This window comes from Ictalurus furcatus, chromosome 9 (assembly GCF_023375685.1).
Source record: "Ictalurus furcatus strain D&B chromosome 9, Billie_1.0, whole genome shotgun sequence".
NCBI lineage: Eukaryota > Metazoa > Chordata > Actinopteri > Siluriformes > Ictaluridae > Ictalurus > Ictalurus furcatus.
The window spans coordinates 16,259,918-16,287,901 of NC_071263.1; the positions used below are offsets into that span (position 1 = coordinate 16,259,918).

At 37.7% G+C, this 27,984-nt stretch overlaps 2 protein-coding genes across 4 annotated transcripts; both read right to left on the bottom strand.

The window, feature by feature from the left end:
• Positions 1-222: 222 nt before the first annotated feature.
• On the bottom strand, positions 223-5,745 carry tmem30aa (transmembrane protein 30Aa). Its single transcript, XM_053633059.1, has 7 exons — positions 5,304-5,745; positions 4,792-4,905; positions 3,697-3,804; positions 3,516-3,603; positions 3,233-3,373; positions 2,357-2,569; positions 223-1,212 (listed from the first exon to the last, which is right to left on the bottom strand). The coding sequence occupies exons 1-7, from the start codon at positions 5,550-5,552 to the stop codon at positions 1,019-1,021; spliced, it is 1,107 nt and encodes a 368-aa protein (XP_053489034.1). The 5' UTR covers positions 5,553-5,745; the 3' UTR covers positions 223-1,018.
• Positions 5,746-9,117: 3,372 nt separating this feature from the next.
• Positions 9,118-27,839, bottom strand: LOC128612706 (filamin-A-interacting protein 1). 3 transcript variants are annotated; one of them, XM_053633057.1, is made up of 8 exons: positions 27,099-27,839; positions 26,897-26,969; positions 26,290-26,589; positions 18,055-18,340; positions 16,018-16,191; positions 15,612-15,790; positions 10,551-13,341; positions 9,118-9,831 (listed from the first exon to the last, which is right to left on the bottom strand). In XM_053633057.1, exons 4-8 carry the CDS (start codon positions 18,331-18,333, stop codon positions 9,622-9,624), a joined length of 3,633 nt encoding a protein of 1,210 aa, XP_053489032.1. In that variant the 5' UTR covers positions 18,334-18,340; positions 26,290-26,589; positions 26,897-26,969; positions 27,099-27,839; the 3' UTR covers positions 9,118-9,621. The 3 variants fall into 3 exon arrangements, with proteins under 3 accessions (XP_053489032.1, XP_053489033.1, XP_053489030.1); XM_053633058.1 differs by lacking the exon at positions 26,290-26,589; XM_053633055.1 differs by having other exon boundaries at positions 26,290-26,969.
• Positions 27,840-27,984: the final 145 nt, after the last annotated feature.

A 27,984-nucleotide genomic window follows, 5' to 3' on the forward strand; every position in this document is an offset into this window, starting at 1 on the left:
TTCCTTTATTTTTGTAATACCACCGTCTTCAGTCGCCATGTTTTTAGCTTACACCTACAATAATCAATGACAATGAGCCTCCCATTGTATTTCTGTAAGAATGTGTTCTGCAAATGAAATACAATTTATTCTACGGTGCTCTAGAATGCCACTATTAGTCATAAAGTTGCATTCGTGACCTTTAAGCAATTTCTAAAGTGGATTTAAGAGGAAAACACACAATTCAAGAAATAAAATATATTTATTTGCAGACAGCCAGTGAGTCTACAGCATATCTTTGGAGAGAGGTAAGAGGAGAGAGGTACAGCATATTCCCAAACAAGGGCTGAAGGTCCAACTAGCACTCAGTTTCCTAAATAATGTTTAAATGCAAGACAAAACATTTACAAACATGCATGCTTCCCAGATGATGCACAAGCGGACAATGACTCGCATATAAATTACTTATAAGATTCCTTCAGAGTTAGGACAACAGTTTGTGCACACGTGTAAGCTTCATGAATTTAATTGTAAATACTGTAACCTGTCGCATACTGGAACTCTTTAGTAGATGCACATGTTACAGAACAGTCTTTAAATTCTGAAATAACAGGAAATGAATTGGATTTTAGCGTTTCCTCTCATGAATCCAAAACCACTGCACCGTGCTGATTCATGTTATCTACTACAAATGCCTCAACTCCATTTTGCAGTGTTCAAAGATCTCAAGTTTCCTTCATACTAGAGCATAATATATTATTTAAAATCTGAAAAGAATGTTACTGACAAACATTACTGAAACATGCCCTTCACAAACAGTACATAAATACTCAAAATACAGAGCACATACACAAAAAATCAGTGATAGATCTATGACCTAAGATGTCCTTTTAGACACCGTGTATACATACAGGATGAAAATCTTGTATGAGAACAGGAAAAGGCAGAGAGCAAAGGAAGGTTGTGCAACCGTGTGACAAATACTCAAATCACATGGCAATAAGCAAGTCCAAAAATCAGTCACAATAGTCTTGAGCCTCTAGTTGGGGATGTCAGCGTTGTTGTTGCGGTTGCCATATTTATAGTGAATAACCACAAGCACCAGACCCAGAACGAAGCAGATAGAACCCACAGTGATGTAAGCAATGCCCAGGAATGGGTTCTTCCCACCCATCCAGCTGATGGTGCTGAGGATCATGCGTTTGCGTCCCTCAAAATTAATTACAGGGTAGTCTGGGTTCATATGGTTAAGGAATTATCATCATGAACGTTTTCTGCATGTTAAATGGTCTGCACTTATATAGCTTTTATCCAAAGCACTTTACACTGTGTCTCATTCACCCATTCACACACACACACCCCAGTGGTAGCACAGCTGCCATGCAAGGCACTAACTTGCCATCGAGAGCAACTTGGGGTTCAGTGTCTTGCCCAAGGACACTCCGGTATGTGGAGTCACGTGGGCTGGGAATCAAACCGCCAACCCTATGATTAGTGGACAACCCACTCTACCACCTGAGCCACAGCCACCCCACACTAGACTGTTCTAAACTTACCTCTGTAGAGTTTTTATTTTTATTTTGTGGAAATGTCAAATACTGCATGACCTGCTGCTCTTTTAATCTCAAGAATATACTATTTTTTGTAACAGGAACATTTTCTCAAAGAGCTTTCATTGTTCAGCAAGTCATAAACAAGACTAGATGGGCCTAGCATTTCCAGACAGCAGTTCAGTGATCAGACAAATAAGAAGTCATTCAGGTCACTGTAAAAATGAGTGGTGCACTGATATGGAAACAGCTCTCTGATACACATAACTGGCTACATGCACTCAGGGCTAGAATAGATTTCTTTGACGTTTTGAAATGAATCTTGTGTCTACGGTAGAACTGCTGAGACAGCAACGTCTGACATTTGTTTTGTTTTTTTCAGGCTTACAATAAAAAGAGTTTGGATAATGGTAGCTTGGGTGTTTGTTTCTATTAATTGGTATTTTCTTAGCATCATAGTAGTTTATGTATGACGAAGCATACAATATGATGCCTTTCCCCAGCATACTAAAAGGAGCTTTGCAAGTGTTCTTACATCACTAATGAACATTGATGCTGTTCAATTTCTGGAGCTCATGCAGAGACCAGGTGTAAAAAGGTGCCACTGCCATTATAATGGATGAGCAAAAGGTCTATCTTGGTTATAATGCACAAGTATCCCATTCAAAAATTCCATAATTGTCTGCTACACTTAAAAAAGGGTAACTTTTCCCCTCACTCTGTTGTCTGGCAACAATACAAAAGGTCCCTTGTATACACTTAGCATACTCTGGAACAGCAGAGTTTTTAAAGAAACTTCAAATCTGATACATAATCTGGAAGGATACTGTAAGTAATTTCCAGCGTGTAGTTCCCACGAGGAAGTGTTGGAGTCAGGCTGTCCCTATTCTTCTGGATGATGCGGTACAACTTCCTGAAGGTGGGGAGAGCAGCTGTTCTCATCCACACTATGAAGTCCTCATTGATGAAGCCATTGTTGTCAGGGTCCATAGGATCTAGCTCATAGACAGGCCTGTGCCAGCTGAGAGGCGGGGCTGTACCTGTAATACAACCAATTACATCACTTTCCAGCAACAGTAAATAGCAGTAAAACAAAATGTTTTACTGAGCTTTAGGGAGACTTATGCCCTATGAACTTATTAAAACACCTTAAAGTTTTAAATTAAAATGTATTTTTGGCAGGATAATTAAAAAAAACAAACAAACAAACAAAAAAAAACACCTCACTTAGTGGTATATAGGGGAAAGCCTTGCATTACATGAGGTGTGAGGATTCGACACACCAATCTTGGTGATAGTTATTCCAAGAAGCACTTCTATTCCAGCTTTTATTTTACATTTTTATTCATTATTTAGTTTTTCTTGTTATTTGACTTCTCTTCAGTAACAATTTAAACTGGTTAAGGTCACAGTGGATCCAGAAAACTGGGCATGAAGGAAAAATATACCCTGGATGGGACACGACTCCATCACAGACCACCATGCACACACCCAACCCTAGAGGTACAAGGCAAACATGCTAACTTCTAAGCCACCTGCCCCTCCCCCACCCCATATTATTATTATTATTATTATTATTATTATTATTATTAAAAAAGTTACAAGTGATGCCTAAGAATTAGACATATTTTATTGTTCTATTAATTATAACATACTTTTCCCTCCCTAACATTTCATTAATCTCTTTAAGAGTTTCTAAATACCTTCAAATGCTGCTGTGAGGTTGTCTCCTGAAGGGTTCCTGAACTTAACATACTTGTCAGTCCACCAAGCAATGCCCTTCTTCACAAGAGGAATACGAGTTTTATTCCCATTGTCTTGCACATAATACAGCTCAAATGTGTCTAAGAGTGCACCAACAGACAGGAAAATAAAATCTTAGAGCTCAGCCTTCCAATTCAATTGTACATACATATAAATTAATTAATAATGAAATTTATATATGTCTCTATCTATTTGATCAAAGGTAGTTTATAACTTTATTACCATTAAAAAGACTGTTGGCAATAGCTCCACATGGTGCAATGGGCATGTTGTTATTTGTGTTGTATGGTGCACAATCCTTGGTGGGATTCTGTTCCAACAGATTAAGACATACAGGTTAAAACATCTTCAAACAAAAGACATTTAGAAACTAAAGTATTAACACCATCTTACAATGACTTACAGTTAAGGAGTATGTGTTTCCATTTAGCTGCCGGTCATCTCTTGACTTAACATAACGTCTGTGATTTTGATAGAAGTTGGACAGTCCATAGTACATGAAGACATTGCCCTAGGAGATCAAAATACAATTCAAACCCTTTGAGTTTGATAAAATACATTAATTGTCATGTCTAAAAATGTACTGAATATAACTCAGTGTAGCAAATACAATACGAAACACTACAAATATGTTTGTAAAACAAATTTACACTTTTTTTTTTTTTTTTTACACCTGTCTCAAAGTAATCCATCAGTCAAAATATGTTTTCTGTCCAAAATTTCATCCCTTTGTTTAGCAATCACAACAACCACAAGTAATTAAGCATGTGAAATGCATGCTGAAACTGTCAAATGAGCTTACTTGCTTTATTCCTTGCCTCAAAACAAGTTGAGTTATCTTAAATTTACCTACCTAAGCAGTTTCTGACACTGCATGACTCATCCATATGGGTAATTTGGGTAAATTTGTTTTGCCCCTGAACCTTTCCTTTAAAAATGCTGACACTCTTCTTGATACACATCACAGCCTCCAAACTCACTCACTCACTTTCAGTAACTGCTTTAACCTAATTCTCTTCGGAGTGAATCCTATCCCAGGAAAACTGGGACGGAGGTGGGAATACACACTAGATGGGATGCCAATCCATCATAATGCTCCATGCACACATATTGTACATTCACTCACTCACTCATTCATTCATTTCACACCTAGGCTCAATTTATCTTAGCCAATCACTATACTGGCAAGTTTTTAAGAGGTTGAAAGAAACTGGAGCACCCAGAGCAAACCAGCACAGACACAGGGACAACATGCAGTCAGTAAACAAAGCTCAGGATTGAACCTGGGGTGTATTGCTACCCGCTGTGACATCGCACCACCTCTACCTTTAAACAGCAACTGAATAATACATGAAAGCCAAGGCCTGAGTGTTATGTTCATGGTCAGTTTTATCGATTACACCAAATGGACCTGGGACTAAAAATACCCAGCTGTAAATAAGATACACTTTAGAGAGTATCAAACTTCCATGCTTGTAGAAAAATTATATCAGTTTACCTCGAATGACTCTTTAAGTGCGAAAGGGACAGAGCATTTGCATGACTGGTTCAAACCGAAGGGCTGAGTACAGCTGAAGCAGGGACTGCTTTTTTCAACACCAGTGTAATCAAGCTGAAAAGAAAAGGAAAGAAACACACAGGTACAGGATGTTTTCATGATTTGCTTGTCACCAGTCAGGTTCTACAAGGTACACAAATCACTAGGCTTTATTTGCCTCAACAGATGCAGAGTTTACACTAGAGTTGGATCACTTAAATTTTTTTAAAGCAATGAATAAATACAGGGTTATATCATAATATAACAAAACATAGGGACATATTTTAGTGTGTCAGATGTACAGTGAGGAACAACAACAAACACCAAAACAAACTTAAGAGTATTAACTTAGGAGGCTTAGGAGTATTTAGTGCTTAACGTTAGCCATAACTAAAGTCCTCCATCGAATTAAAACAGAATAGAATAAGTTTAAATGTTTAGAACATTTAGTTTAAATGTTACTTTAGTCGTACCTCGAACTCTTTGACGGTGTTGGACGTGACGAAAAGGCCAATGCCAATCGGGATGAAGAGGAGGCCGATGATGAAGAAAGCAGGCAGCACGGAACCGGCTGTAAGGACGGGCTGCCAGGCTGGAAGACGCTGTTGTTTAAAAGCAGTGTTATCCGGTTTCTTACTCTTCTCAGCACTCGGCCCACCTGCAGCGGCGGCTCCTGAGCGGTGGCTGTCCTCTTCCTTCACACTGTAACCGGACGCCATCATGGCTGAATCCGATCTCGATAAAATGTCCTGTTAGCTGGCTACACGCACAGCAACTGAAAATAAATGACCTTTTACTAACTATGAAAGTTGTTCACTTTATGACTGTCTAGATCTAAAAGGAAGCCGTGTGAAGTAACTTTACCGGCTAAGGGGACTGCTTCTCCTTGAAGCTGTAGGCGAGTAAATAAGGAAGTGTTTTCAGCCAATAGTAAGACGTGTAGAAACGTACTCGCCCCGCCCACCTGCTTTCTCTGGCCAGGACCAGTAAAGAGTCAGGATCATAGCCTGATGCTAATATGGACTTTGGAAATTAATTCACCCTAATTGTTGAAAAACGTTTATTTACTATTTTTTGTTTGTCACGGACAGTGCCCATTAATTTACAGTATCAACTATGAATTGGCCCAAAAAGTCTCATTTTCATCTATAAGTAAAATGTTACTTTTAAAATTGTGACTTTTTTTAGGGCCTGAGCACAGATGATGTGAGGCCCTATTGGATCTGCTCCGCTTCTTCTTCTTCTTCTTTTCTCAAATGAATCGCATTTTAGATGGCCTAAATATACCCGAAAACTCATGAAACACCGCAGAGGCGTCAGAACCGGTGAAAATATACATCTGATAGGGGGTCCAGAATTGACAAAATGGCTCGATAACGCCACCTACAAACTTTCAACGATGTTTGCCTCGCACTACGTTTCACCTACATGTACGAAATTTGATAAACACGTGTAACATGCCAATACTTACCAAAAAGTCTCTTGAACCCATGCCCTAAACTCAACCGGAAGTCAGCCACTGTTTTTCTTCAATTGTTGCTCAGATTTGGCCATTTCCAGGCCTAGTATTTTAACGAACTCATCCTAGAGATTTGGTCAGTCTCATCTAAAGGCCTTAACCATGTTAAATTCTGAAGCTTTTGAGTTTTCGCTGCACGGCATAGGCGTGGCGGTCTCACAAAGTTTGATGTTTCTGCCATGAAACAGGAAGTTGTTATAACTCAAACATACAATGTTTAATCTGTAACAAACATCACATATTTGATATGAATCCGGGCCTGAGGCTATTTATATGCCAATATTCAGTTATATTTATAGCGCCACCTGCTGGTAACATGAACTGACATGTTTTAGCTAACTTGGACATACAATGTTCAATCTGTGCAAAACTTCACGTTTGACATCTACATGCCAATATTCAGTTATAGTCATAGCACCACCTACTGCCAACAGGAATTTTTTTTTTTACATATTGATACATTCCTAACAACATGTAAGTGCTAAAAACAATGGAATGGCGTTCCCATGGCAGAGCAGCCCCAATGTGCACACGAGTGTGTGGGCCTATTCATTGCTGCTTGCAGTTTTAATTTAATTTTAGGTTTCTAAGTGTTCGCTTTAAGTTTGTGAACATGAATTAGTAAAACCTTCACCAGAGGTGAAGCTAGAGAGATAGCATCACAGCTCCACAGCTAGCAAGTCAGCACCATTGAAAAAGAGAGTTCAATGCTTCCCAAACACAATCGCTGTTAAGATGATGAAATTATATCATTTTCTGACATTTTAACGCATTAGCTGACCTCTCATGAAACTGGTCAGTAGTGGTATTTTATGTAGCCAGCTTTAGTTAATGTTTATCATTAGTTAATAGCTAGTTAGATTCTAATTGCAGTTAGCTAGCCTGAGCAACACTTCACTAGCTACCATAACCAGATGTCATTTGGCCTAAATTTACCTCAAATTAACTGCAGTTAGTCACGTATGTTAACATACAAAGTATATATTCGGTGATTAGATTTGTTGTTAAAGTTAGACTGTATTAGTTTTAGCTCAGTGTACCTAATAAACTGGCAGTTGGAATTGCAGCCCAACTTTGATTAGACTGATTAAACATTTATATGTGTACATCAAGATTTTGTTGAGTGCAACCTCAAGAGAATATTACAGTGTGATTTTTGGACCAACATTACTTAAGTATTTGGAAGATATTTAATTTAACATTATCTTAAGGTAGGACCTTTTTCTCTCTCTTTTAGGAGGTGATAGAGAAGTCTAAAGCAAGAGCTATGCCTATTGTCACTGATGAAGTAAATCTTCTGATGAAGCTGTTGAACAGATTTGATATTCTTATTATTTCTTTCTTTTATTTATTTAATACAGGAAAATAATACAACATAACCACATGCACCGCTACACACATCAGACTGGTCCATTATTATAAACAGGTATTCTGCTGTTTATGAAGGACATTAAAATTACCGGGCTCATTAATACTTTCCCTTTTTTTTCCATTTGTTTTTTCGTTTTTGCATCAAAATGCTGCACAGCCAATTGTGGTAAGACCTTGATTTATAAAGGTTTTTTAACATTACATTTATTGGTTTTTGGCATCGAAAGAACATAGTCATACATACAATGATAAGAGGTACAGGTTTGTTTTTTTTAGGCGTTGTCATTTTATTTATCAATTTCACTCATTAATTTCAACCTAATCACTTACCAGGAATTGCATAAAAGTGGCCTGCTTTGTGCCATCTTTCTCTCCCTGTAGGAGGTGGAATGAGTTTCTATGAAGACTGCCCGTACAAGGAAAAACTTATCCACGCTCTCCTTGGATATATTATATAATATATATGGATTGTTTATTTTGCACTATTGACCAAACTTCTTTCTTGAGTTAAATTGAGCAGTTGCTTGCACTCATTGATATTCACTCATTGTGCATGCTTATGTGAATGTTTTAACATATCATTAGACTGTGAATAATTATGACCATAGCGGCATGAGAAAAAATATAAATTCCTCCAAAAATGAACACAGAAAAACTGATTAATGCTGTCTCTCTATCACTCCCCAGAAAAAAAAAATGCTACTGTAAATGAAGTCAACGTAGTAATCAAAACACATTATGTGTTAAAATATAGTTGCTGCTACTGTCAGTCCCACATAAACACATTAAAACAGGTTGACAGCATGGATTTGGTTGGAACTATTGAGAGCTACGTGAACCAAGTGACTGTATTGCAGCGAGATCGAAGTGTGTCACAACTCTTTCAATGGCGCTGCCATTTGTGTCTATTTCACCCCTCCTAACCACCAATAGCAATGAGAATCACCTGGATATCTTCTTATGTGCAAGCGTGCAGAGCCACAAGGTAACCATATGATGTAGTGTTTGCTGAAATGGACAGATTTGGTACCCTGGCTAGGTTTCCTGCTCCTGTGGATTTGGCCCTTCAGAGAGAAGAGCAGGTGGAGGATTAAGAGCCAGCTCTGACCCAGTAGGAACTCGTAGAAGTGATTTCAGGGAATGGTGGCTGTATGAAAATGGCTACATCAATCGGTCACTTAATGACTTTGATGAAGGTTTCAGCATCTCCTATTTTACCACAGTTACATACATAACTACCATCAGGTTATTGCTATCAGAACATTCGATGACCCTGAGAAATGGCTGAATCAGTGATATAGACAGTAAGGTAAGGTAATCATAGAGACAGATTGTTGCTATATGTTGAACAATATACTGTTCTATTATTTGAAAATATACTGTAAGTAAGTGTTTAGACTGAAATTATTTCAGAAATTTTGGGCTCACTAAAATGCCACTGAACTTCAAACTTATTTTCAGAGCCAAGTGAACACTAGGATTGATATACAGTGGTGATGGAAAGCTTGTATAAGCTTTAGAATTTTCTCTATGTCTGCATAAATATGACCTAAAACATCATCAGATTTTCACACGAGTTCTAAAAGTAGACAAAGAGATCCCAATTAAACAAATGAGACAAACATTTTATACTTGGTCAATTATTTATTGAGGGAAGTTGTGCAATAAACACTGAAATTATTAGAGATTTTTGCCTAAATACTGTTACAAGTAAGAGTGACATACAAACTGTATCCAATATAGAAGATAATTCCTTTGTTGTTCCAAAAAGAGAAACAACAAGTATGTAACTAACAAGTCTGCCAAATGGCATACATGTAACTAATCTGTATATCTAATTGTTCATACTTAGTCCATTCAGCCTTATGGGTCTTTTTTGGCCTATATCCTTATGGGCTTATTTAGCTTTTTCCACTATTCTGGAGGGTTGCACTGCTGATCAATGATTTCTTCAGCTCAATACGCATGGACTGGCTTTCTCCTTTTGATTCCATCTTCATATTACTAGGGATTCCAAGAGCCCCAAGTACAGCCTTCCCAGTTTTCATGCCCCGAGACATGGGAATGCGAGTGAGCCCAGATCGAGCTGGTTGAGGGTCCAAAACAGGCTGCTACAGACAAAAAATTGGTGAAAAGGAAGAAAAATAAATATAGTATACAGGAAATGTACGATTAAAAAGAATGGTCCAAGATTACCTATTCTACAGAAACTATTACATAGTAAATTTCAAATAATTGAAGTAATCTGATACATTTATCTGAAGCAACAATGTAAAATTTGTACACAAACTTTACAAATATGATTAAAGATACAGTAAAATATACAGTTTACAGTATCATTTCTGTTTAGAGATAGGCCATTTGTAGTGGAAGAATGTTCTTTATTAATAAATGTTTGAATTCTGACAAATGCATCGTTCTGGTCTCTTGTAATGTCATTAGGATTTTTAATAAACATTCGGAATAAAGTACAGTATATAAACATATACACAGCATATATACAGTGTATTATGTCGCCTCATTATAGAGCAGTAGTTGTATTTTGCGAGTTGCAATATTATTAATTTAACATTTAATAATTCATGTACTCCAGGCGTTAAACCAAGGGTTTGGGGGGCTTAGGGGGGTCTCAGTATTATAATTTAATGAAACTATATATTAGTTTATGATGTACTAAAAGCCTATGGTCTGGCCATTTAATTGTAGTTAGTACAATTAAATCCTTAGGCCAAAAACATTTCCATTATATCATTATTCAGAACTATAATCATAATTTCAGGCATAATTTAGGTTCCTCTATTAAATGTTTCATATCAGGAACAGTACTTACCACAGAAAGTGTTGGTCTGGGTGGTGCATGAGTGACCTGCGTAATGGTGAGGCTGCTTGTTACTTTGCTTGATGCTGGTTTACTGATTGTGACATGACGCGGTGAGCGTAGCACAGTGCCTGTAGAAAGTTCTTTACTTTCATTTACTGCAGCATCAGCTCTGACCATGACCATCGAACTGTTGCTTTCAATAGGCTTTTTGACTTGTGAGCCTAAGTGAATGTGAATCTTATTGTCCTCAGTGGTAATGATATTAGCATTTGAGTTACATTTTTTAATTGGTGTGGGGACCATTCGTTTCTCAGGAGTCACTTTAAATACTGCTCGGCCTGTGATCATTTCTTGAGACCCTGGGGAGCTGGATATATGTGCCAAGTTCGAAGTGCTAACCGGTATAAGGGATATGGGTGATGTTGGTCTGTCAATAGCTGGGATCTTAATGCTCTCTGGGGACTTAGTTCTCGAGATAGTTGTGATGGTCAGTGGAGATTTCGCTGTCTCTGGACAATTTGTCTCTCTGGCTCGATCATTTGGAGAAACAGCATTAGAAGGAATGATTGTTATTTGTGGCTTTTGAACACCACGTGAGGGAGTGGGTATTGCAGTGCTAAAGATGTTTTCTGCAGGAGAGCTGCTGATCTGTAGGGTTGTCATGCTGTTGTGGTGGTCAGGAGTCAGTCGAATGTGTAATGGTTGGCCTTGCTTTTGGGTCATTTTAATTTCAGAATGTGTAATTTCCTCATTAATATGCAGAGGCTTTTCGGAAGCATGATTTTCTTTCTTCTTTATCCAAGGTATCCAGGATTTCTTTAATGTAAGGTCACCAGCTGGTGGAGGGTAGAGCTCCCTGACTGATGGAATTTCAGCAGGTTTCTTAAGGCTTCTCTGTCGAAGGCTGTTCATGATGTGGTTCTCTTCTTGGACAGATTTTTTGATGAACACTGCAGGAGTGTCATCATCATCAACTCTCTCAATTTCACCAGCATCAGTCTGTACTCCTGTTGATGTCATTGGAGCATCCATCATTCTTCTTCCATTGTTACTGGGTCTTAGGGCACGACTGTAGCGCCTGGTAATTTCAAGTTCTTTGGTAAGATTAAGAACTTCATTGCTCATACTCTTCTTCTTGTCCTCCTCCACAAGAAACTTTTGCTGTAGAACCGAGTAGTTTACTTGCAGTTGTGAAAGCTGGTCCTCCTTGTTCATGAGCTCATGGATCTTCTCCTTGAGAGCTTGAACATCAGCTTGCAGGTCTTTATTTTTGGTCTCTTCTAACTTGCACCGTCGCCACAACTCTGTTTCTTGACCAAATGCCTCTTCTCGCTCTACTACCTTACTCAAAGCTATCTGATTCCTCATTTCCTCTACCTGCTTTGAAAGGGAGTTTGCCCTTTCTTGTTCACTCTTGAACTTTTTCTCCAAAATATCATACTCATCCTCTGTTTTCATCAGATCTCCCTCAACAACCTCAAGCTGTTTGAGACGTTTCCTTAATCTTTCAATTTCCCTAGTCAGTTCTATAACTTTATTTTCATCTGTTATACTGGAATTTGAAAGGTTCCCTACTTCCTTGTTTAACACCTTGCTTGTAGATAACTTTCCTTCTTCTTTCACCTCATCGTTTATGTGTTTTATCATACAAACCTTGGAACTCAATCCTTTACACTTCTCTTCCTCAATGGTAAGCTTTTCCTTCAGCTCACCTTTCTCTTTGACCAAGGTCGTTATTTTTTCCTCCATCTCTGATTTCAATTTTAGGAGCCTTTTACTTTCATCTATCAATCTCTCAGTAACTACCATAACCTTCTCCTGTTCTGCTTTAAACAATTTCTCCAGTTCCTCTCTCTTCCTTTCCTCAGATCTTATTTTCTCTGCCATGTCCTTGCGCTCATTGACCATTATTACAGTGACAGACTTGAGCTTTATTAGCTCCTCTTTCAGGAGCAACTCTGCCTTTTCCAGTTTCAGCTCAGATGATTCCACCTCTTTCATGCGAATTCTAACTGTCACTAGCTCATCTTCCAGTTCTTTTGTCAGGCCTTTTTCTTTATCCAGTGCACCCTGTAGCTGGGCACATTCCATCCTGCCCACATTGAAGGCTGCCTCCAGTTTCTCTAGCCCCATCATCCTCTTTTGCAATTTTTCCACCTCCAACTTTAGCTCCTTGTTGTTTACCTCCTCAGTTTGAAGCTTCCTTTTCAGCTCATTGCATTTATTCTCAGTTTTAGTGATCTCCTCATCCTTGCCCTCCATCTCCAAGACTATCTTATGCAAGTTCTCTAACTCTGCCATCAAGTTTGAGTTGCCGCACTGCCCGTTGCTAATTTTATCTCTTAGCTCCTGCAGCTCATCTGCTGATTTCTGCAGAACAGCATTTGTCTCTTCTAGCTCCTCAATTTTCTGTGATAGAGTTGCTTGTTTCTGGCACATCTGCTGATATAGGCTCTCTTGGCTGGCAAGTTTTGCTGCCATCTCATCATACTGTTGTGCAAAGTTTGAATCCCTGACCTCAAACTCAACTTCAAGGTTCAAGAGCTTCTGTTTGTCTTCTTTTGCTTTGCCCTCAACTTCACTTAGCCTTTGCTCTTTCTCCTGGAGATTTTTGAGAAGGTCCTGAATTTTCTGGCTTTGTTGGTCAATTTGCTCCAGGTGAAGTTGCTGTTCGTCAACCAGCATGAGTGCAAAAGATTTTAACTTGTTCAGCTCTCCACGAACCTTTTCCAGTCGCGTTGAGTGTTCCTTTTCTTTCCGTACTTGATAGGCTTTTTCTTGTTTCAACAGCAGCTTCAATCTAAAACAGAGTGACAATGCAAACACACTTAAACAACTGAAAACAGTTATCATAAGTTATTTACACACTATGGAAGTTTTGAATGTGTTGAGACATTCAATAAGTTTTAGTCCTGGTGTAGAGATTATTCTAGGATAGATCTTTTTTTTTTTCTGGTACAAATGCTTCTCAAGCTTGAATGGAAACCCACTGGAGACCCAAACCAGCACAAATAGGCAGCTTTGCCAGACAAAAGCACTTCTACTCTTTCCCTCTTTCACTGCTGCCACCGTGACTAAAAATCCAAAATGCTAGTGAATATTTAAATAAGCACCCAAGCTTGGCTGTGTACACCATTCTCTGGTTCTCACAGTGTCTTTCCATGAGATAGATTTTTTCCCCAAGCTTGCATCTAATCATCATTGCACTGAAATAAAACATAAAATATCTGTTTTTGTTCCATTGTTTGAAAAAAATCATTATTATGAAATGATAGTAAAAGGGCAACAGTGCATTTTAGTAATCTCTGATTGTAATAAGCCTCACAATAAGCATTTTAATGTAGATATCTTGACATTCTGAGCAAATGATAAATAACTTTTACTTGTCAGAACTTACCATCTAGTTTCGATGTTCCCAAGATGTGTGCATGCTCCTAATTTTGTATCTGACATGCATCTAGGCTTGAAGCCATCAGTCAGACCTATTACTCTGTGGGAAAATGCCTGTGACATTCCACACGTGCTATCATGACCATGATAAAGGGAAATTTCTTCAAAACTCCTCCTGACCAAACTGGCTGATGATGTCACGCTGCCCATATATGGCATAGCCTTAAGAATCTCTGCAGTGAAATACCTTGCAGTGGACACAGATGGGATGGGACTTCAGCTTTTCCTGTCTAATCTAATGATTTATTCTTTTTAAAAATCACTTGAGTACATCTCTTAGAAGATGTCATCTCTTACTGCTGTCCCTTGTTTGCATGTCAGCAACCAAATATATTTTGTTTAACGAAAGGGGAGCAATTCAAATTGCATTCAAAGTACATGGGCAGGGAAGGAAGTCAGCAAAGTGTGTATACTCACAGTGTCCTTATTCATTCTTTGACCATTTACACAACATTTTCTGTGAATAAGATGTACATGATTATACTTAGACTTAGGCTTCCTTTATTAATCCCTAAGGGGGAATTAAGGTATTACAGCAGCAAAAACAAAAAAACAAAAACAAAACCACAAGACAAAAATGGACAATACAGTCAATCAATAAACACAATAATCTGAATATTATCAATTAAAAATACTGTGCAATTACCTAATTAGTAAAATAACTCATACCATCAAACACTGCCACTCAATTCCTTAGTCCAAGCAAAGCATTCCAATGTATTAGTTAAGAGATATTACAGTAAATAACTAAAAATATATCAAAATAAACAGCATCCGTACAAATACACATATACGCATGCTATACATACCACATACATCCCTATGCATATAAATACATACACAGATGTATACATATATACCCATGTACATACATACCTATACATGCACACCTAAATACACACATCTATCCCTATAAATGCGTAGACATATACATATCCACACTATTCTTCACATACTTTAACTGCACATCACGGTTGTAAATAGAGACACTGCAAATGCAATACATTTTAGTTCAGTATTTTCTGGTTCTGCAATTCTCTAGAAGCCCTACACAGATTGTAAAGCAAAAACCATGATACACAAATCCCAAAGAGTTTATCTGCCTCCCTTCATAACTGAGCTGACTGATCTCACATGGCACAAATAAAAACAGGTGCAAATGTAGGAGCTGAAAAATATTTACCTCCAACATATGTTGAATTTTTGGGAGGAGTGCATGAATGTATGTGTGTGCTGGCAGTTGTGTGTGAGAAGGTGTGTGCAGGGTCCTGAAACATGGTGTTGACAGTAGCCTTTTAAGGCTGTGATTGAAAGAAATTATGGCACACTATCAATGCTTGCCCTGAAGAAGGCTCATTTTCACTGAGGGCGTAGGAAATAAGTTGTCATGATGTCCAAGAATTTTCACATCAAATTAAAAAAATATATCTTTTCCCTAAACAATCATATCACTCATATTCCAGGATGGATTTTGTACTGAACAATAAATTACTCCCAGATTGAATATGAAAGAATATTTATATGAGGCCAAGTACTATATGAAGGATTTGAGTTACACTCTCTCTAATTTGGTAGCTGCACATGGCAAACCAAATGCTACAGCCCTATCCAACCTCTTACCTTTCTCTCTCTTGTTCCAGCAGGTTGGTGAAGTCATCACTCTTGTTCATGTAGTCGATGTGCTTGCGTTTCTCCACATCCAGCTCATGAACAACACGGCGATGGCATTTCTCAGCCAGTAATAACTGCTCCAGCATTCGCCGATATGCCTCTCTGTGCTTATCCTGAAGCCTGTCCAACTGAATGTCATGGACATACCCCCACAGGACACACAAATTTCAACAACAACAGAATACATTTACGTCAGCAGCAATAAAGGTTTGCATCCTGGCAGTCAAGAACGTATTACTTATTAAGCAATTATTTAGTTAATATAACACTGGTCCTACTTTTAGCAGCATAAATGTGTATACTTATAAATAAAGTAAAAGAATAACTCAGAGCATATACTACATACATTACATACCTCTGCCATGGGCTTTTCATATACATCTTCATGGAGTATTTGGTTGCTGATTAGAAGTCCATCTCTCTGCAGGGCCTTCAGGGGTTTGGTGGGAAATGCTGAGCTATAATGAGACTCAAGCCTCTCTGGGCGACTGAGACCAGACCTGAGTAACCGGATCACATCCTCTCGAGCCTGAGAAATGAATTTACTTTAAATGAAGTAGTTTCTGCTCACATTAATGCCAAAAATAAACTCATTAAGCAACAAAATCTCGAAGATCTCAGAATAATCATCTGCTGTATAACATAAAGATCTCCAAGGGTCATGTTCAGTTCACTTTACTATAAGAGTGAAAAATATCTTGGTTGGCACTAGGTGGAGCTGTCGGTTTTTAAATGTTTTGTAATGGGGCAATGAGGATAGATAGATAGATAGATAATATGGCCAAAAGTATGTGGACACCTGGGACAAACTGTTGCCTACAAAGGAAGCACACAATTATCTAGAATGTCTTTGTATTCTGTAGCTTTAAGATTTCCTTTCACTGAACTAAGAAGCCCAAACACGTTCCAGCATGACAATACCCCTGTGCATAAAAACGAGGTCCATGAAGACATGGTTTGCCAAGGTTGGTGTGGAAGAAATCGAGTGGCCTGCACAGAGCCCTGAACTCAACCACACTGAACACCTTTTGGATGAACTGAAAAGCCAACTACATGCCAGGCCTTCTCGCCAGACATCTTGCCTGACCTCAATGCTCTCATGGCTGAATGGGCAAATCTCCACAGCCACATTCTAAAGTGTACTGGAAAGTCTTCACAGAAGATTGGAGGTTATTATAACAGCAAAGGGGGACTAAATCAATAACAAGCACATATGGGTGTGATTGGTCAGGTGTCCACAAAATTTGTATAGAAGGCACTTGAAAGTATAAAGGCTTCTAATCAAAAGGGTTGAATGATTACATAATAATAATAAGAAGAAGAAGAAGCAGAAGAAGAAGCAAACTGTACATGCAAATATCTTCACACTTTGCTGAAAAAGGATATACAGAGACCCACAGAAATCAAATGTATCAAATTTTCTGATACCCTGAAGAAGAATGTAAAGACATGATTACTGTAGTACTTAATAATCGATGAGCAAGGCCATGAGCTTCATCTGCATGAAAAGAAATGCCAGAAAAATATTTATTAGTCCACTGCTGGCAGTAATTTTTTTTTCTTCTATCTATGGTTACTGCTGCTTTCACACTCTGTTCCTTTGCCTCTGTAGCATAATAGAGCAGGAAGTCACAGTGTGACAAGGTGTTAATGGCTATCTGTCAGTACTTATGGCCCAGCTGGCTGACACTGCTTCTAACGTTGACTCGGACTGGCATCAACACAGATAAGTGGAGGTCCAGCTAAACATACAGTTAATCTCTTAAACGAGAGGCTTGTCAGTGTTGTGAAAGAATCTTGCCAGCATATTACTTTAAGAGTAATGCAATGTGGACCATTAGAGTCAAGATGAAATGTCTGTATATGTAAGTGCAAAAAAGAATTTGTTTCATGAATGTAACTTCTCAGTGTATCTTGAATTATAATGTTATTGTCTCAATTGGAGGCAGAGACAGTTGCAAGTGCAGATTATAAGTTTTAATAAAGACCTAAACAAAACACAAAAAGACACTATGACCTTGTGGCAAAACACTAAGGCTAAGAATAACCATGAACCAAAGACCATAAACACTGCAACAGAGAGAACTGCAAAGAAAAACAAATGTAAATCAAGGAATGCAGTGCAAACTGTGGCTATATACACATAGGTTCTTGTTAACATGACATGATTCAGGTGCAGGTGGTCATGTGACCATGATGCAGTGAGGTGCAGTGGCTGCTGGGAATGGTGGTCCAGAGTTCCTTCTCTGATTTTACATGACAGTTATCGATTCAATATAGATGTTTTGAGTTTACCTGAATGATTCACTTCCTGTTGTAAATGTTTTTGGAGTACTTCAGCACCTTAAATACATACAGATAAATTGCAAGTAGTTGGTGGAAAAAACCTTACCTGGATCTCACCCTCCATGATTCCCAGCAGCTTCAGAAGGTCATCTTTGGACAGATCCTTCAGGCCTAATCTTTGGTTATCTTTTATTGTGGATTTATCCTCATTTTCTGACATACACATCTCCTCCTTTTCCTTCTGATGAACTTTGTCCTTGATGCTCTTCTCAGTGACCTGCAGTTTCATATCTTCCTCCTGCTCTTCACTGATCTCATGGATTGCATGGGGAACAACCAGAACCCCATTAGCTGGGCTGTCCACTCCATCTCCTTTGGACCTCATGTTGTCTCTACAGTTGTCACAAATAAGAATTTTCTTCACCAATTCTATAAAATAATAAATAACTCATTCTTGATGATATTAAAATGTAAAAAATAATAATAATAATAATAATAAATAGGATATGGTAAAATACAGCATGTTTTACTGACAGTAGCAATGGCATTCCTAAAACAGAAGTCCAAAAGTCCAAAGCAAACAGTAGGAAACCCAAAAGCACCCTTAGAATCAAGTGGAATAAAATCCACATCAAAAATACAGTTTTGATTATATCACTATTATTATATTTACATACACATTTTGACCATTCGTGATTTGTGATAAGAAAATGAACATCTGTAAAACCTAACGCTCATTAAAAAGTTATGTCACTGGTAGCACTTTAGCACCGGTCTCCTTTGTATTTATAAATCACATGTCTCTTGATGATTTTTTGATGTGCTAATTCATGAACATGATGCTGAGAGAGAGCATATTTTAAAGCAATATACAACCGCAATTCCAAAAAAGTTGGGATGCTGTGTAAAATGTAAGTAAAAACAGACTGCAGTGATTTGAAAATCTCATAAACCCATATGTTATTCACAATGGAATAAAACACATCAAATGTTTAAACTGAGTAAATGTACTATTTTAAGGTAATTTTGAATTTCATGGCCGCAACACATCTCAAAAAAGTTGGGAAACAAAAAGCTGGAAATGTAAGTGCAACTAAAAAGAAACAGCTGGAGGTTAATTGGCAACAGGTCAGTAACATGATTGGGTATAAAAAGAGTATCTTAGAGAGGCAAAGATTTTCAGAAGTAAAGATGTACAGAGGTTCACCAGTCTGCGAAAACTGCGTCTACAATTTGTGGAACAATTTCAGATTAATGTTCCTCAACGTAAAATTGTGAAGACTATGAATATCTCATCATCTACAGTATATAATATCATCAAAAGATTCAGAGAATCTGGAGAAATCTCTGTGTGCATGGGACAAGGGTGAAAATCAATATTGCATGCCCGTGATCTTCGGGCCCTCAGGCAGCACTGCATTAAAAACAGGCATGATTCTGCAATGGAAATCAGTGCATGGACTCAGAAACACCTCCAGAACTCACTGTCTGTGAACACAGTTCAACGTGCCATCCATAAATGCTGGTTAAAACTCTATCATGCAAAGAAGCAGCCATATGTGAACATGATCCAGAAATGCTGCTGTCTTCTCTGGGCTCATTTAAAATGGACTGAGGCAAAGTGGAAAACTGTTCTGTGGTCAGACGAATCGAAATTTTAAATTCTTTTTGGAAACCATGGATGCCGCATCCTCTAAACTAAAGAGGACTAAAGAGGAGCAAGACCATCTGGCTTTTTATCAGCGCTCAGTTCAAAAGCCTGCATCTCTGATGGTATGGGGGTGCAGTAGTGCCTCTGGAATGGGCAGCTTGCACATCTGGAAAGGCACCATCAATGCTGAAAGGTATATACAGGTTTTAGAGCAACATCAGATTCCATCCCATCTTTACTTGTGAGAGACTCTGCCTCTCTAAGATACTCTTTTTATACCCAATCATGTTACTGACCTGTTGCCAATTAACCTCCAGCTGTTTCTTTTTACTATCACTTACTTTTCCTGCCTTTTGTTGCCCCATCCCAACTTTTTTGAGACGTGTTGCAGCCATGAAATTCTAAATTACCTTATTTACCTTATTTATTTTTTTCCTTAAAATGGGACATTTCCTCAGTTTAAACATTTGGTATGTTTTCGATGTTCTATTGTGAATAACATATAAGTTTATGAGATTTGTAAATCATTGCATTCTGTTTTTATTTACATTTATTTTAATTTTACACAGCATCCCAAGTTTTTTGGAATTGGGGTTGTACATTGAATTGCATCATACCATTCACTTAGTTTAAAATAAGTCTAAAGAGTACACATGTTCAGGTCCCAGTGAAATCATATGGCCTGTCATCTCTGATGACATTATGCTTGGATTCATCTAAACACACTTGCACAGACAGACAAAACAAAGCTATTTATCATTGCTTTCGGGGCTTTACACTTTCTTTCAGCTGGGTCATAATCTTTCTTTGCAGAGGAGTAATTCCTCGTGGGAGGCTGATAAAGGAACTGCAGCCAACAATGACGTGAAGTTTAGCTACCAAAAAAGGAATCAGCAACATGCTGAAACTTAAGTATGTTTAAATCCAAATGCATCAGGACTGAAGGCTACTTCACATGTGTAACTAAAAGCATAGTTCAGGCTTTCATTAAGCCCATTCAAACATGGGAGATTGAGAACATATCTGAAGAACAAAAGTCTCTTTGAATGAGCTGATAAAAGAGGAATTCAATACAATTTTTAACCAACATTTCTTATCTCTGTCAGTTCCACATGTTCCAGGTGTTGCCTGGCAGGGGTAAAGGCCATCTGAGCGAGGTTTGTTAAAGGTGATATGCTGTTAGAACTGCCAGGGGTGATTTCTAAAACTTGACTAAAAGAAACCTTATGTCCAGCTAAAACACTAGAGGCACACTCAGAAAGTACATAGGAACATTCTCACAATCAATGTCACTGAGTACTGGCCATATAACATAAAGATGGAAAGTAAAAGAATGAAAGATGTAAATACTTAAGAAAGGTGTAAATATTATTCAAAATGTGGATGTTACAGTATGTGGACAGATGCAGTATGACTAAAGTTTATGAGCCCTTTCCAAGTAAGGTTTTCCAAAGTACAGTACTGGAAAGGTTTGCACCAGAAAACTGGAACTTTTTTGTTTTTTAAGTGGGCCTGTATGAAAGTAAGTAGGTCTAGTATCACTGTTCATTAGTCATTGGTCGCATATACCTTATGACACAGCATGCAACATAATAAACAAAACTCCAATTTTCTCCCCAATTTGAACACTTGCCAATTCTGACCCACCAATCAGCTTTCCCTTAGTATAAGACAGGTACCAACCGAGGAGGGAGAAGACTAACAGGAGATTCCTATGAGATATGTGAAGCCAGCCAATCATAACTTTCTCTCACACTGCTGCTCATGCTGCATCACAGGGCAGTGTAACACACTCTGTTAAAGTGCTATCGGCCCCTTTCCACATGCAATTGGCTTATTACTGACAGGGGAGAGGGAGCACAGCCAATTTTGCTTCCTTGGCTTACAGATAGATAGATTACAGTTACACATTTTTAAGGGATTGTTGTATGAAAATTGAGAAAATGTAGTTGTGGAATGATATAAAGATGCACAAATTGATTTGGTTTTAGCTGACATATACTGGATAACACAGAAACCAAACAGAATACAATCCATCATCAGAATTTTAACTAGATAAACACCATAATGTGGAAGTAACCATAAGTCCTATTTAATCAGGCTTGGGCAGTTTCATATTCAACAGCAACAATATAGTCCTAAATTCAAACACACCTGGCACAAACCCTATCAAAGTTCTCCTCCCTGTTCCAAGGATAAAACATCTCGGTTACGTCATCAAATTCTTAATACCAAATGCACTGAGCCAAATAAACTCTGTACAAAGAATATCACTTTGGAGGAGGTGCTAAGTAATCATTGGGAGTCTGATGAAATGCTGTTGGAATTTTAATGATGTCACTTTAATTTGTACACTGAGGTGTCTGTTTCCTTCTTTTGGTCAGAGAAAACTGGCCAGACAAGTCTGAAAAAACAGTGCTGTTTATAAAATGAGGGTGTATTAAATGTCTAAAACAACCACCAAGGTTAAGACAACCAGCCGAGTCGCAAACCTATGTTTAAGTGTGCCGTCATGCTCTGGTTGAGAACTGGATGGTCATTATAAAAGGACAGCTTCTCATGTTCATGTGCAGTAGCAACTTTTAATGGGATGTTTTTCATAGTTTCTCAACATCTACATCAGCCTAAACAAGACCTTTTTAATCCTCCAAGGCATTTAACTATAGCAGAGACTGTAAATATTATAGTTCTCCAGAATATGGAAGTGTATGTGTGAGGTTATTTTTATCATATAAAAAGGTACAACCTTCAATAATTTAGTCATATTAGAAAGTTCTCAAAAGAACTGTTTATCGTGATCAACATAATCTAGGAATAAGACTTAATCTTCTCCTTTGTCAGAAAAATCTCTTTGTTTGTGATACGTCCTCCATCGTTGTTCTCACTAGAGAGTAAGAAATGTCACTTACTGATCACAATCACTGATCACCATAAAAAATATGCATCCTATGGACATATAGTTAAGAAATTCATTTGCAAATCTGTTGGAGGATAGATGAAGCCATGTCTGTTTGCAGAAGTTGAATTTTACAACCCATATGATTACTGTAATGTTTATTACATTATTTTTAAAATAATACTGACTGATGAGTGTTTGTGTTCTTTTTCAGGTCTCTAAGCTTGAAGCTGGCATTGCTTTGTGATTCTAATTTGGCATCTGAAGTCAGATATCTAAAAGCCCCGGCTGCTGCCAGCAGATGTACAAATTCCACATTCCTGTGCTGCCATTGAAGAAATCAAAGCTTTCAGTGGACTTGTCTGTGTATCTAAATAAGGGCCTAGTAAACTGGCAATAGCATTATTCTAGAAAATGTGAAAAGGAGCTTCAGAAAGTTCTCAGGGACAATATTATTAAACAGCACTCAAATAAGGGGGGAGACTACAAAGCCGTAGAAACCATTCCTGTCAGCACAATTGTTTTGATAATATGCAGTTGGAAAGCTCATGGAACCAAAACTAATCATCCCCAGACATGTTCGCCATGCAGGTTTCAAAATGCACTCTCCGATTAATGATAAGGAAGGGAATTGAGAAGCGAGCAGTCATTCAAAAAGAGTTGCATGACAACCTGAAAGCAGCAAGAACAACAGTTACACAAAGAACGCATGAACTACACTGCAATCATCTCCGTTCCTAAACCACAAACAAAACTCCTCTGCTAAAAAAGTAGCTCAGAAATACATATCCAAAAGACATACATGAACATTTAGACAAATCAAAACTCTTTAAGACAAAACATATATATAACTCTTTGCCAGTAATTCAGCTTATTATGTTTGGAGAAAAATGAGCTACCACTGAAAAAATGAAAGATTTTCAGTGGACTCAGTGTATCTAAATAAGGGCCTGGTAAATTGGCAGCAGTTCATGACATGATGTCTACAGTTAAGACATGTTTACACTTTCAGCTCTACAGTCTCAGTCAGAGACGCATCTTTAAAAAAGATATGAACTAATCCTCTGAGGCTGTTTGAGGGATCTAAAAGAATGTTTATTACCGTATGTCAACCTTTTGGTCATAAACAATCGTATTAATTTATTAGCTGGTTACCTCTATGTGTTTTATTGACAAGGAACTAGGTCATGGCTAGTCACCTGTCAAGAGAAAGAGGTTTTGTGTACTTTTTAAAAATTCCTTCTGCTCACTGTGATGTCATCTTTTAGTAATCTTTAGTTGACTAATAAGTCATTAATTTGTAACTGTATGAACGGTTTGGACTGTGCCCAATTACTATTGCAGTATATAGTGATATGCTTATTTTTATATTAGACATTAGTAATTCCTGTAACTCTTTACTCTGTGTCACTGACATGACACATCTCAGACAGAATATCACTTTTCGTACAGGGTTTCACCCTACAGTGGCTTGTAATTATAGCTATATATATATATATATATATATATATATATATATATATATATATATATATATATATATGCACTCTATATGAGAATGTGTGTAACTTTGTGGGCATTTGAAAAGTGTCAGTAAGGTTTCACGTCATGTAGCCGTTTTATATATATATATATATATATATATATATATATATATATATATATATATATATATATATATATATATATATATATATATATGAACATATAATTTACAATTTAACAATTTTTCCTGGTATTAAACTGATATTTACTGTACGGACACTCAACAAGCCTGCTCCACTACATTATCACGCAACATTCCCTACACTCCTGAGAAAGCAGAATGCAGTAAATCACCTGTAAACCAATACTATACCACTTATACTTCTTTGGTTACATGACATCATATCATGGTCCTTTATAAGGCTGTTCAGAGGGGGTGGAGTTCAAGAAAGAAGTAAAGTTCAAGCTGTATTATTAATAGTAACTACAAATGACACCAGGCCAGCTATCTCCAAGCATGTCCAATTGCATGTGTTCTAGATCTCTCTAAAAATTCAGGAACCCATCAAGGCAACACAAATGCCTGCAGCTTAAGAGCACAGAACATCACAGAAAGCCATTTCTTTTTAAAGTGGAAGCAATTAGATGCTTTTTTGTCATGCTGGATGCATATGGGTAACCTCGAGTATTCAATGTGCAATTTGTCTCCATCACAAGTTCTCATTGGTGAAAATGTTCAATATATGTGCAGCTATTCAGAAATAACCTTGCACTGGATATAAAGTCAGTGTTTTTTTTTATGTTTGGTGCATTATATTTTATTCAACCCTAGATTCTACACATACCTTTGGAAATGTTTCTACTGTACAGAAGAAAAGAAGTGACAAAAATTTACTGAAACCAAGATTCAAACTAAAGCTTGATAATACATGTAAATTTGACCTCCAGTGACAAAATGTGCAACCAACCTATTCAGAACTGTTCAGCCTGTATGTGTCTATGTCTGTTTCCAGGGGAAATATTATCGCCAGTTCTCTCAGAGAATGTGGAGGAGGAAATCATGAATTGACAGAGGAAAGACAAATGACCTGTGTTCACTGACCTCCCTTTAGAGGTGCAACACACTCACTATAAGCCTGATTTAAAAAACTGACTAAATTCACTGGTGTCGTTTTCTTGGCCAAGAGGTATAGTCTGGTGTTTCCTGTCAAACAATGAAGAACAAAGGTCACAACAATGTGCCTGATAAATCTGCAAAACCACTGAAAAAGCAGTTTTATACACTAGAGAAACACCACTGCTTAATTCTTTTCATCTGTTGTGTTAGTGTTTCTGTAACATGAGTAATGATACATACATGAGTAATGATTAAGCAGGTGTACCATTCAGGTGAGTACAGACTATACAGGTGCATGATAACAGGTGAGATACTGTTTTTGTAAGTTGGGAATGCAAGCATGTCTTTATCTATCCGGTATAATATTTTATAAACTACCATAGAAAGCACATTAGTTTATAGCTGTCATGAAACCTTAAGCAGCTTCATATGAACCAGGTGTAAATGACAACTGCTGCTAAGTAAGTTGAGACACTAGGGAGCCAGTGCTCTACACTTTTTGGCACCATGCACATGCTGAGTTTGAGTATCGATCCTGCTGTGTCCCTCCAGAATGCTGCACTTCCCAGAGGCCCCATTGCCCTGGATACAGTGTCAAAGGACAGTCAAGCTTGTAAATTGTAAATACAGTGAGGGAGAATACGGCAAGCTATGTGAGCACCAAGAACAAAAAAATATGATCGGGGTCTTAGCAATTAAGTCACTATTTTGTGATAACCAGCCTCAGATTATACATAATATCCCTGGTTTTGGCAGTTTCAGAGATCAGCAGGAATTCCTTTACACAATTCATACATTTACAAGTATTAGTGAATGGTCTCTTCAATGGTGTCATACTAATAAGCTAAAACAGAGCAGTGATCTCACTAGCTAGCTATTTCTATCAGCTCTTTGAGCTGAAAGAGAAGGGAACTTAGAGATGATGTAGAAACTCAGACATGTGATTAAAATGAGAACAGTGAGAACAGAAAGATCCGTAAGATCCACTTGCATAAATATTAATTTCATAAAAAAAAGATGTTGAGCCATTTGCATCACACAAGGATTTTGTAAAGACAATTTTCAAAAATGACACAAGACAATTTTTTTATCTTGAGAGTAACTTATCACTTATATTGAAATGGTGAATGCTAAATCAAATATAAGGAAGCATGTTTCCACTTAAGAATAATAATAAAGATGACACGCTTACCCGCAATGGTCCCTGAAATACAAGTGAGAATAATCAGTAAGTCCCTTGTTAAACAGATCCGTCTTATCATTAGCATTCCTTGAGAACAATTACCAACATTAGAGAGCAGTTCCACAGTAGTTTTTCCCCATGCTCGCTCTCCCTCTCACTCTGTCACTCGTGTTCAATGATATTGTAATGCAACACACACACACTGATGCAGGTGTCTAAACCATCTCTGTCTCTCCTCTCAAGCCATGAGCTTATCACTGAAGAAGCAGCTGCAAGAGTGGCAACAATCCCTTATCTTCGTGAGGGAGACTGGATGAAAAGCAAACAAGAGCCAGAGTGAGTTACACAAGTACAGAAAGGACAGAAAAAGTGTGTCCTTCGAGAAACCCAATAAACGTAATCCAACAATAGAGGTTCTTCAGCTCAGTAGAAGATGCAGCTTTGTCAGAAATCCACACTATTACACACCCACACTCCGATTGTTCCCTTATAGTGAGAACTGGTAGGCTGTACTGATCTCCTAAGCTATATTTAACCACTTCTCTCTCGCTTATAGCTGTTAGCATGTGTGTGAGTCTGGGGGCAGGACATGACAGCTGAGCCTTGCCATACTCACATCAAGGAATGTCCAATTTTGCCATTACACCCTCAGGTCGTCCGGGATCTGTGGGAATCTGGTCACAGGCTTGCTTTTGAACACATACAAAGGACAGCAAAAATGACAGATGATTACATTTCAAGCTTTCAGATCAGTCTAACACAGTATAATTTCAAATTTATCACAACCTAAAACAACATGAACCCTCAAAACCACTTACCATAGTCATTTAAGATATGCTTGAGGGTTTTTTCCCCCTGCATAGTGCCTCTGTTTTTATATCTACTTTGCTGGAAAAAATAACAGCTACTACGCTCAAGCTGAATGTGTATCCACTCCCTATTGCTTTCCTGTGTTTCATCACCGCACCCATAAAAAAATCCATCTATCCCACACTCTCTTCCAGAGTTTTGTTAAAACGGCCTAACACCATTTCCAGTTAATGCTAAGGGTTATTTCCAATAATCTACCAGTTCACACATTTATTATTGCTGTTCTTTGTAAATTCTTTTTACTTTTTCTTTCAACATAAACCTACTCACAATGACTCAAGCATCATATGCCATTGTGCAAATAAGCAACTATGTGTAATAGCCTAGACGTCAGGCTGTGCACAAGATTTCCATGGACACTGTGCAAGATCTAGACAAACATGATAAAATGGAGGGAAAAAAAGAAAGCAAGAAAATCAGTCTAAATTTCAATCAATCACCATAATTTAAAAATCATGTCACTGTATCCCTCCCTATCCATGAGAAGTCTGGTAGTTTAGGAATACAGTGTTTCAGTTTGGGATTTGGGATTCAATTTATGCATTACAACATGTGAAGTAAGGAGAAAAGAAACACGACAGGGCTATTGCAGGTAAAGAATCAACGCCAGGGTAGTGTGATGAGGCCCAACTCAAACTGAAGATGATTATTTTCCAATAACAGCACATTCCTACAGTTTTATTCATCTTATACTACAGCAGTTTGCCAGTGATTACATTTTTTTTATGTATTAATGAACAACATATTGTGCTTAACTGTTTATGGTATTTATATAATATTATATTATATACTATATAATATTATATTGGAACATCCATGAGACAGGTTAGTTTT

Bases quoted from the DNA above. Each gene is read 5' to 3' on its own strand.
- tmem30aa (XM_053633059.1), bottom strand. From the start codon at position 5,552: ATGATGGCGTCCGGTTACAGTGTGAAGGAAGAGGACAGCCACCGCTCA. The intron at 3,604-3,696 runs GTAAGTCATTGT...CTGTTGGAACAG, and splicing joins GAAACACATACTCCTTAACT to AATCCCACCAAGGATTGTGC. The intron at 2,570-3,232 runs GTATTTAGAAAC...GTTGTATTACAG, and splicing joins CCTCACAGCAGCATTTGAAG to GTACAGCCCCGCCTCTCAGC.
- LOC128612706 (XM_053633058.1), bottom strand. From the start codon at position 18,333: ATGAGGTCCAAAGGAGATGGAGTGGACAGCCCAGCTAATGGGGTTCTG. The intron at 13,342-15,611 runs GTAAGAGGTTGG...ACTCTGTTTTAG, and splicing joins CTGGAACAAGAGAGAGAAAG to ATTGAAGCTGCTGTTGAAAC. The intron at 9,832-10,550 runs GTAAGTACTGTT...TTTTGTCTGTAG, and splicing joins CCAGACCAACACTTTCTGTG to CAGCCTGTTTTGGACCCTCA.